Here is a 12,009-nt window from a genome sequence, read left to right on the forward strand (position 1 = left end):
GGAGAATAAGGGGTTAACTTGTGCTATTAGCTGGTTGCTTTGCAAGCACTGAAATAGACACTTTTATGCCTAATAAATTCAAAAAGCCAGGATCCCCAGACAGCCTGGCTCCAAACTACTAGGGCATTCATGAAAGCAGTAAGGGCATGATTGGCCTTAAGCCTCAGAGATTTGAGTCCAATGTCAGGTTCCCCAGAGCATAGGTAAACCTTCTTATGGTCACTCATTTATATGGAATATTCTTCAACAAAAGTATAAAATGTCTGTTTTTTGATCAAATGCAGATTTATAAAAACGATGTAGAGTGTTTCAGGTATTTTGAGACATAATTAGGGAGAACTCTACTATACAAATGACTCACATATGTACTCTAATTTATAGCAACATGTTTTAACGCATGTTCCAAAACACCACATGAGTGCAGTATATGCTGAATTTAAATCCTGCAAGAACCAACCAGCTGCTCCTGGTGGTAAATGCATAAGAATTATTCATACTTGGTAATATTCGATTTTGTATTTAAAATGTAACTTGAGCTTTCTTCTGGAATAAAGCTATGCATGTATGGAAAAACAGAATATTTGCTCCCAAAATACATCATTTATGGCAAATGTCTGTGCTGGTTCATGTACTGCCACTGATGACCATTTATATTTAATTAATATATATATAGTGAAGGTACCGCAACATTATTATTTCTATGGTTCAAGCATGTGTACTGTAAGGCCCCTTGCTTGCTGAGACACAATAGCAATAATGACAACTAAAAAAGCACTTTGTGCCCCCAGGCCAACAGACCTTAAACCCTTTGCCCACTGCTGAATATGTACAGCAACATACTTCTGTGCTGGCAACCATTTCTCCTGTCGCCAAAACCAACATAAATTATACAGAGGCACTCACCACAAAGCAGCCCATTCTAGCTGGCTTAGAGTCAAACTATCAAGAAACTGGCAGGCAGTGCATTTCTATACAAACGTCTCCAGTATCTGAAGGCCCAGCTACTCCCCTGAACAACTTGTGGGAAGTGAAACTAGCAAGATAAGAACAAGCCGCCACCTATAGTGGGCAGGACTGTAAACCATGTGGCATTTTCAGTAGTTTGCGTATAAGAAAAAGAGTTCATGGGTAAGCAGTTTCACCATGCTATATGCAAGCTTCACACTACAGTCTTTAAAGATTCTTAATATGTTGTGTATATGTTTCAGAAATGTAGTATATACATTTCAGTGAATAGCATACCCATTTTACTAATCAATATATATGTTTTGACATTGAGTGTACAGGAAGTTTCAGGTTACAACTTGTCTGTATTTTTAGGTGTAGATTCATTACAATATAACATGTATGTCTCTTAGTATATAGTATAAGCAATTTCTTATGTCATGTATGCATGTCAGCATGTTGTGTATATCAGTTATTAGAATGTAGCATATACATCTCACTATATAATATACATAGGTTGCTATGCAATGTATGCATTTCAATTTGCACTATATGCATTTTAATATAAAATTGCTGCATCCCAATATACTGTGTATACATCTCAGTATATATTGTGTATACTACAGCATACCGTGTGTACATTTAAATATGTAATATATGTAGCTCAATATAAAGTATTACAGTATATGCATCTCAATGTACAATGAATTTCTCAGTGCAAAGTGTATATGTTTCAATATACAATATATTCATCTCAACATACTATATATATCTCAGTATACAATGTATGCACCGCAGTGTACAGTGCATACATACTTCAATATATCATATATATATTTTCACTATACAGTAAATATCTCTCAGTATACACTGGATGTATTTATGCATGCAGTGTATCTATTTCAAACTATAATGCATGTATCTCAATATACAGTATTAGTGGAAAATCCTGTTTACACTCTGAAAATGTCTTTCTTTACGCACATTAGCCCGTGTAGACTGGCTAATGTGCGTAAACGAAGACATTTTTACAGTGTAAATATATTATGCCGTGAATTTTATCCTACTTTATATTAATAGAAAAAAAAATTTGTATGGGATCTTGCACCTTTCAGGTGGAGGAGTAGTAACCTCAAACAAAATCTCACAGAATCTGTTGATAGTTCAACATAGTCCATACAGCCGATTGTTGTATCTGCTACTCATTGTCTTGGATTCCGCTTATGAGTTTTGGATTCAAGTATATAATGTCGAGGGATGTCGGAGTAATACCATTCACGTGCAGTATGATTAGAAGGAGACATGAGATTATGAACTAAAGTAAATTGAGTCAAATAAAGTTTAAAACATACATGAACAATATTATTGATCTAATAATACATACCAAGAAATATTACATTGAATAATTACATAATACAAAAGTACATTAAAAAAGTTATTTTTTTGTTAGAGAAATTGTGGTTAATCGAATTAATTTCTGTTTAGATGTTTTTTTTTAAATGTATATGTGTATGCAACTTGAAGTATGCCGCTAGAGTGGTATCCCTGTTTTTGGCATTTTCTGAAGCTAATTTCTGTTAACATTGTTGAAATACAGGTGTTATTCACCTGGAAGATGAACTTGAAGTCTTTTTGTTGTATATGTAAGGCAACAGCTCCATCTAGCGGTGATAACAGGTGAAGCGGGCAGGACAGCTTTGGACAAACATACATCTACCCTTTTATTATATAGTATGATGTACCTATCAGTATAGAATGTATGTATCTCAGTCTACAGTGTGTATATTTCAGTATCTAATGTATGCATCTCAATATATGATATATACATCTCAGTATGTAATGTATTAATGTCATGTTCAGTATATACATTCATGAATCTTGAATTATGTCCCAAATGGCTCCCCATATTGAAACACACATTCAGCAAGAACCAATGGTCAGGTCAATTTCTAAAACATCCTAAATTGCACAGATGAGAAGTACCTAAATGAAAACAGGCCCCAAAGAAATACACTACAAAGCAGTGATGGAGTAAGAACATGCACAATCGTAGCGCAAATTGTATAAAGGCTGCCTGCCATTTTTGCATGGCAAGCCATTTTTACAATGCATTTCTATGGAATCTGCCAACTTTTAACAGATGTAAAAAACTAGAATCTAATGCGGTGGAACCTAAGAAGCATGCATGCTATTTTTTCACATGCTGCTTACGCATGCATGTACAGTGGAACGTATGGCGGTGGCAGAAGTGGTAATTCAACTAAGTGCCCCTGCTCCACCATACAACTCAATACAAATATGCTGGAACCTAAGAAGCATGCATTCTATGTTTTCACATGCTGCTTACGCATGCTTTTTATGTTCAGCCATAATGAAAATGACTTCCTCTATCTTTCTGTCCACTTCAGAATATGATGTGTGCTCAGTCGCCCATTAAACCTGCAGAGCAGCAGAGCTTGATCAAAGGCCTGACCTTTCGAATATTTTACAGAAAACGTACCCCGTGGACCATATTTCGGCTTTTTGACCAATATCTTGTCAACAGCCAAAGCTTCCTCTCTGTCCAGGAAGTAACTTCTAAACCGGTCACTATCTTCAAGCCTGCCTTTCAGCCTGCAAATTGATTAGATCATGAATGACTGACCAGGACAAGGTAAACCAGGTTCAATCTCCATGTTATCAACTGCAATTCCTTTTTTGTTGCAGTGTGCAAACAATTATCTTGGTCCCATGCACACAACCTCTCAAATACCTATTGTGCTGTCAAATTCTCACTGGCCCAGTGTTCATTTTAAAGCCCACACGTAAACAACACTAGGAACATATTTAGCCTTTCACAGTACACTAGAAAGTCACTCTTAGCTTCTGTCTGTAACCTCTAGCTAAAATTACTGGACAGCTGTTGGACTGTCTTTTAAATGTTAAATTACTCTGTCATGGGATTGTATTGTATAATGAGTTTCAGACTACAGTGTATCAGAAACCTATTTAGGTAAATCAGTGCACTAGCGAATGGTTACTCAGCGATACAAGGCAAAAACTGTGGCAATTTAATATCACATAACATAGCTTTAGATCACCTGAAAGAATGAATTTGAGGAACACAGTATTAAAACAGGAATCTGTGAATTATGCACAAGGGAAAGGGGACCCAAATCCTTGTATATTCTAGTAATTTCAAGTATGTTTCAATGTTTTATTGAAGAGAATATTATGACGAGACGCCGGGCTTTTTCCCTACCATCCAGCACTATTTGAGAAGTTGTCTGGCCGCCCTTCTTTTACCATGCTAGCCTACATTGATCTGGTAAGCAGGGTGCAGTCAGATGTTTGAAGTCATGTTTCATTGTAGAGTTATCAGTTTGATTTGGTGTATGTCCTCTTTTAACTTTGATAATGAAATATCTAACACAAGACGTTCCTCTTTTCCTTTGGCCATGAGGCAGTATGCAACACTTAAGTAATAATGAGAGTGTGTTTGCTCCTACCATATGTTCCTTGACGTTGTGGTTTCTGCGTAGGATGTTCTTCTGAATTTGGTAATACTCCAATTGCTTCTCTGCCAGATCAACACGCTGGAGCAGATTCTCTATAAACTGGCATAACTTCACTTTCCCTTGAATTTCTTTTTCAGCCGCTGTTTCCAAGAAATTGTTGATGGCAAGAACTTCTCTGCAAAGGACAAAAGCGTGAGGTAAGATTCCAGAGTGAGCCTATTAAAATGGAAATGTGCTGATTCCAAAAGGTTTAAATGTACAGCATTAAATAAATCTGTTACAATATCAAACAATGTAAGCTATGCTTGCATAATGTCCAGTAAAAGTTGAGAATAGATTATTCTGTATAAAAAAACAACTCTGTTCTAGTAAAAGAATAAAAAGATAAAACATATATGCACCTCACAAATGTGACAATCTTGTACAAGATGGCTACATTTGTCACTGGTATATTTGATGCTATGCAGGTGTACAAAGTAGGTACATCATTTGGCAAATTATTATATTCATGTTGAGGTTTTGTTGGTGGGTATTTAATATTGCTAAGTGGCATTACAATTCTTCAAACAGGGTTGCCAAAATGAGAGCAGGTGTGTAGATTGACAAAGACAATCCCTCTTTTCTGATGACAAGATCATGACGTGTTTCACTGGGGATACATTGCAGTCTACCTAACTCTTCAGTGTCCAGAATTCTCAGGAACCAGGTTCTGCATCGATCAACAGCACAGGTTTCGCATCTGCCTTTCCCACTGCCCCACTAATGATGCCCCAGCCATGTTTTTCTAAAACAGCCAAGCGCAGTGAAGCCACCAAAAGCGGCGTAAAGATGCTGCACAGGCCACTTACATTACATTAAATTACAAAAAAACAAGCAATTACTGCCACTTGTGTCATGCAGCCGCATTACATGTTTGATGGGAAAATGACTGAAATACCACCACCTGCACTTGCTTCAAACCCCAAGGAAGTCCGAGGTGACTCTATAATGGGGAGTAAAACCACCTCGGAATCTAGAGGATTTACCTCCAGTTCCAAGGCGGTATTGTGGCAGAAATGGTAACTGATTATGGAGGAATTACCGTTGACAATTCTGCCATACCTGTAATGAGGCCTAATCTGTTGTCGTAGAGTGCTTTCAATAATCAAAAAAACATGGGTTTCCGAGCTCTTAGAGAGCATTGCTACGCTTGGAATTGGGACGCTCAGCTTCAAAGCCTGCTACCAAGTTGCTTATGCTTTATGCTTTCGAACAGCAAACTTCACTATGCTTCCCTCAAGTTTGAGCAAAACCAAGAGAATCAGAGAAATGCCGCAGTCTCCACCTCAAAGCGCAATGCACAAAGATCGCAGCATGTTGGCCGACACACAGTACGCCACGTTTTAGGGAAGTAGACTGGAGACCAGACAGAAGATGGAGCAGGGTCCTATGAGGTGAGTAGGGAGGGCGGGGATAGCAGGGAAAGAGTGGTAGAGGAGAGGGCTCTGGGGTTGCACAGTTTAGGGAGGCATATGGGTGGGACCCGCCAAATTGACAAGGGAAAATGAAGAAGTGAAAGAGAGACCTTGCTGAGGGCTACCTTTAATTGGCGGCCTTCCGCAATGTTGCTATTTGACAAGCATTGTTCAGACACAGATCCCGAAATGCATTATTCCTCTTCTGTGATGTTTTGGTTGTTCACTGCTTTGAGGTCACAGGATTACAGCATTTAGAAAGAAGGTAGGTCTCTACACAAATAGTGAATCAAGGTTGAACATTGGTACCTTGATTATTTCACTTATAGCTGGCTAGATGTGAGTCTTAGGCATTGCCTGGAAACACTCTTTTTTATTTTTTATTTTAACATTTTACACATTTTTTCAACAACAACAAACATCACTTGACAGATCCTATACACTCTTCACATATTGTTACATAGTGGCACACATTTATTGGATCCATGTCCTGCATTTTCATTAATCGATAAGATATGTATACAGTTTGTATCTCCGTTATACACAGGAGTCGATAGCAAGTCATTATTTATCTTAGTTCTCTTCCCATCTTTAACAAATTTTGTGGGCCTTCCCTGGGCAACCTCTTGCCGTATAGACACTATGCTCCGTCGCCATACATGCATCTACATCTGCTACCCATTGATCATATTGTGGCACGATATCCGATCCCCATAGCTGAGCTACATTTCTTTTAGCCAGGTCAGTGGTTGTTGAAAACATCAATTTCTCAAAGCGTGTCATTTCCCCCTCTTCTTCAACCCCCAATAATATCAATTTAGGATCTCTGGGTATGGTGCGGCCAATGACCGTAGAGAGCCTATCACAGCATTGCAGCCAGTACTGTTGGATTCTAGGACATTCCCATAGAATATGAAAGAAGGTGCCCTCTTCCTGATGACAGAGTAAGCAATTGGGATCTGTAGTTTTGCCCCAACGATAGAGTGCTACTCTCGGATAGTACACTCTATGTAACACCTTGAGCTGTATAAGTCGAATTCTGGCTGATATGGCAATTTCCAGGGGGTACATTCATATTATGGTCCAGTCTTCAGGCAATATTGGGCCAACATCTTTTTCCCACTAACATCCTTTTACAACTTAGATTTCAAACTGCAGAGTTCATGTGTGGTAAAGGAAGAGATTGGACTATACATGATTGAGGTGGTCTTGACATCCACACTTTCCAGAACTATGTTTCTTTCTAGAGGTGTACATTCAGGCATATTGGAGAGACTTGTCACATGAGTATGTATAGCATGTTCAACTGCATGTACCCGTAATGTTCAGTTAAACGGAGGTTAAAGCGGGTCGGCAAGTCCTCAAGGGGTATAAGGCTGCCCCCACTTACCACATCACTTATCTTCGATATCCTGGCTGATTCCCAGTTTGGCCATTTCGGGAGCTTGCTCAGCTCAGGAAGATACTTATTCTTCCATAAAGGTTGTATCGGGGTAATTTTCTCCTCCCATCCTATATGTTTATGTGTTTCGGCCACGATTAATGTTGTGTGAGTCATCATGGTGCGAGGGGGTGGGAGACGTATGGGTTGATAGAGGCTCTCCAGTGGGGGTACTCTCTGTCTTGCTATCCTTTCTGATCGAATATGCGGTAAATCTAAGTTTCCATGCAGTATATCATTTATAACTGCCATTTGGTTTACCCAGTAGTACGTTTGTAAGAGTGGAAGGCCGATACCTCCTTCCCATATGGAGCGTTGGAGGGTATGCAGTGCTATTCATGGGTGTCCACCTCCCTCTAGTAATTTTCTGAGCGTTCTATCAATTTGGTGAAACTCGGTTGGTGGAATGTGTAAAGGGGCATTCAGTAGGATATTTAAAAAGCAAGGGAGGGCCAGCATCTTGAATAGAGCTGCTCTTCCATTAGTGGCAGTGAAAGTTTTTTGGTACGTATTCTTCGAGATTGGTTGTGATTTGTATGCCTAAATATCGAAACTGCTTTGTTTCAATTCGATATGGACAGCTCTCCGGAGCTACATTCCCCGCCCCTTTGATTGGGAAAAGGATTGATTTGGCCCAGTTCACCTTTAATCAGCTGAACTTCTCGTATCTTTCCAATATTTGTGAAACTATGGGACAGTATTCAGCTGGATATCATAGATATATTAACAAATCATCAGCGTATAGGGAGACTCTATCCTCACAATCGTGGGTAAACGGAAGCCTGTCCATGACTGTGCATCCTGTAGCATCACCGTCAGGGGCTCAATTATTAATGCAAATAGCATTGTTGACAGGGGGCATCCTTGTCTTGTCCACTTACCTAACTTGATGCGCTCTGTGATGGCCATCCATTTACTCTGACCTCCGCCTCATGAGAGGTATATAGGAGTTGTACCCAGCCTATGAATTGTTCCCCAAAGTCCATACATCTCATTATTACCCATAGTGCTTCCCAATAGACCAAATCAAAGGCCTTTCAAAGTCAATTGCTAGCAGCACATGAGGTCTCCGACGTGTTGGTGCCCTCTCAAGTTCTAAGTGAAGCCTACTAATGTTCATCCATGTGGATCTCTTTGGCATGAAGCCACATTGGTCTGGGTGTATGAAGGGCGTTAACACTCTCTGTAGTGTATTGGCCAGTATCTTCGCTAAGATTTTTGTTTCACTGTTAATCAGAGAGATAGGTCTATAGGAGCTACATTTGTCTGGGTGCTTGCCCTCTGTAGGTATCACTATTATGCTGGCTTTCCGTAGGTCCGCCAGCAGAATTCCCTGCTGTTTAGAGTACAAGTACATGCTGAGTAGATGTGGGGCTATTTCGTTACTTTCTATTTTTTAGCATACCTCCACCGGGAAGCCGTTCGGCCCTGGGGTCTTTCCTGTTTGGAGTTGCGATATGGCTGCAATCAGTTCCTCCTCCGTGATGTCTTTTTCAAGAAGGGTTTTTTGATTGATGTCTAATGAGGGGAGAGTGATCCCCTTCAATACTGTGATATCTATGGGGGCAATATGGGCTTTGTACAACTCCGAATAGTAGGCTGCAAAGCATTCTGCAATATCGTTATCGGTTATCGCCGGGTCTGCTCTGTCTGTCGTGATACATCTGACCTGGTGATGCCTTTCATCCCTGAGTTCCAACCATGCCAACATCTTGCCAGCTTTATCACTTGTCTCATACAACCTTGCTCTCATTGCTCTGTGTGCTCTTTTAGCACAGTCCAGTGCTATATTTAGTAATCGTGTCTGCACTATGGTCAGTGCTCTGCTCGTCTCCGGTGACTTGGTGATCACGTATTGTGCTTCAGTACGCCGTACTTCTAGTTCAGAGTGTTCCACAGCTTTCCAATGTGTTCTTTTATGTGCTGCTGTCCAAGCAAGGGTCTCACCTCTAAGGACAGGTGTATATGCTTCCCAGAGCACGCCAGGGTTATCTACTGATCCCGTGTTCAGTTCAAAGTATGTGGATGTAGCAGTTTGTAATTGATCTACTAGGTGCGGGAACCCCAAGTAAGTTATTGACGTACCAGGATGGGCGCAGGGGGTGGGGTCCCTCCGTCTCAAGGTTCATCAGGAGGGGAGAGTGGTCGGAGATACCTTGGGGAAGCAGTGTTGCATCAATTGCTTTGTGGATGTCTGTTGCGGGTAGGAAGAAGTAGTCTAGTCTAGAGAGCGAGGCGTGCACTCCCGAGGGGTATGAGTATTCCCAAACACTTGGGTGTAGGTCTCGCATACATCTTTAAGTCCTAATGCAGACGTGGATGTGGCTAGTTTGGTATGGTTTTTAGGATTTCTTCCTCTTAGGTGTGTACGGTCTATTTCAACATCCATGACTTCATTGAAGTCTCCCCCTATTATCCATGTATCCGCCGTGTTAGTGGTCAATATGGGTGTGATATCTTCTATCAGGGCCAATATGAGTGTAGGTGGTGAGTAAACCGCCATTTTAGCAAGGGTTTGATTCTGTACCGTGCCTTTAACGTATAAAAATCATCCTCATGTGTCTTGTGTTACATTTGTGATTGTGAAGGGAAGTCTTTTATGTAGTCAAATTAGTACCCCCCTCAAACTCACGGAGAATCCAGTGTCTATTGCTTTGCAGTAATTGGTTCTTTTGAAGAGATTGCATGTTGGGCCAACCAGGGGGTTTCTGTAAGCAATACTATGTCGGTTGCGTGCCTATTTATAAATTGTGTCACCAATCATCTTTTAATACCATTCCCCAGACCATTACCATTCCATGTCAGGAGTTTCAGGTGTGTGGTATTGTCTCTAGATGAGGCCATATTTATCCATGTGGGAGTTGTGGCTCGTGGTGATGTGTCTCATACTTGACTTGCAATATATTGGTTGTGACATGGACCATTATCTTGTGTGATGTGTGCAGTGTGCTCACTAGAATTGAGTATAATAGACCTGAGAAACTTCCCTCTCCCCCCTCCCTATACTCCACCCCAACCTGAAGCATCTGTCGCCCAAACATAAACTGTCGAAGAAAAATCATACAAACACTTCGTAACCTCTCTCAAAACAGCATTTGGCTACCACTAATTAACACTTTCATAACTTTACCACTTTACAGTTCCTTGGGTAACCAAAAGGGGGGGTCTCCATACAGTGGGCCGTCAGCCTTCCATGAAGCAGCATAATGCTGTAGTGCATTGCCGACTTGATGGTTACCGCACAACAGTAACATTTCCCCATGTTGGTTATGGGTCTATGTCGGACGAGCTGTTCAAATCTAGTCGTTGTCTATATGAGGCATCTCATCTAGTTCTTGTTGCGGTATTAATGGTGGCAATCTGTCTGGGTGGGGCCTATTTCTGACATTTTCGTGCCTTCTTTGTGGTCTCCAGTCCCCTTCTAAGTGTTGTTCCGCCCAGTTCCAAGTCTCTTTGGGGTCTGTAAAGTGAACGGTCGTGCCATTATGGTATATCTTAAGCTGTGCACCAAACAGTCGATATTTAACGTTGAGGATCTGGAGGCATTTTTTGAGTGGATCAAAGGGCTGTCTCACCTTCTGTGCTTCCCTGGTAAAGTCTGGGAAAAGGGCTATTTTAGAACCATTGTATATTACAGATCCTTTGGTTCTGGCCATTTGGAGCAAGGCATCTCGATCCTTATAGTTTAAGAGTTTAGCGATCACTGTATGTGGAGGCGCTCCAGGAGTATGTCTGCCAGTCGGGACACGGTGGGCTTGTTCTATCGAGAAGAATTTTGAGAGGGTCTTGGGAGAAAATAAGTCTGCCAATCATTGTTCAAGAAACAGCTCCATGCTCAGACCTTCCGTCTTTACCGGCAGTCCGAGAATCCAGATGTTATTTCGTCTCGATCTCCCCTCTCGTTCCTCCACACGCTCCTCCAATGTTTTGAGGCGTTCCATTACTCCAGTCATTGTGGCTCATGGCATGTAGTCTGTCTTCTGTTTCTGATATACGTGTCTCAGCCTCCCCTGTGTGGGAGGTAAGTTTCTGTAGATCATGACAGAGGAGGGACACCTCCGTGCTTATGCCGTCCATCTTTTTTTCCATGCATGTTCGGTAGCCAGCAATGGTGTTCATCACATCTTTCAGGGAGATGTTGTCCTCTCCGCCTGTTATTTTGCCGGATTGAGCTTTTTCAAACGGGGGGGTTGAGGTAGACGTTGTGAATTGATCCATTGTGCTCTGTGTAGTGCCTTTTTTAACCTTGTCTTTGCCCATACCGGGATCTACAGTAGATGCTCTAGTCATCTTCTGCTCTGTACCCATGATTATTGTTTGCAAGGAACCGCCAGGGTACAGGTCCGTGCTCAGTGAGGCAGGTTCATATGCTTGCTCAGTCAGTATGACTCTTTTGTGTCTTCTGCGAGTGTAGTACTGTTACGTTAGATTGCAGACAAACAACTGGTACAAGACTGTTTATCGTAAGGATCGTCGTCTCAGCTAAATCTTGGCTGGCATATGGTTGGTCCTCCCCGGCTCTGTGTCTAACTTTAAGAGCTGGCTTACGTGACTCGAGCGAGTACTGTGGGTCAGCAAGAGCTGTTCTCGTTCTTATAGGCAGGAGGGTCTTGTCAGGGTAACAGGTTCAGAGACCTCTTCTCCCGTGTGTCTGAATTATTGGACTCGCTCG

At 41.3% G+C, this 12,009-nt stretch overlaps 1 protein-coding gene across 4 annotated transcripts in view; it reads right to left on the bottom strand.

Annotated features, from left to right (window-relative positions):
* The window catches only part of ZNF365 (zinc finger protein 365), a 563,327-nt gene that overhangs the window by 210,365 nt on the left and 340,953 nt on the right, over positions 1-12,009 (bottom strand). For all 4 annotated transcript variants that reach the window (XM_069611199.1, XM_069611196.1, XM_069611198.1 and 1 more), the window contains one exon: positions 4,434-4,617. In XM_069611199.1, coding sequence (XP_069467300.1) covers positions 4,434-4,617 — 184 coding nt within the window. The remainder of the gene's footprint in view (positions 1-4,433; positions 4,618-12,009) is intronic.

Source organism: Ambystoma mexicanum, chromosome 8 (genome assembly GCF_040938575.1).
Source record: "Ambystoma mexicanum isolate Mex_15411 chromosome 8, UKY_AmexF1_1, whole genome shotgun sequence".
Lineage (NCBI taxonomy): Eukaryota > Metazoa > Chordata > Amphibia > Caudata > Ambystomatidae > Ambystoma > Ambystoma mexicanum.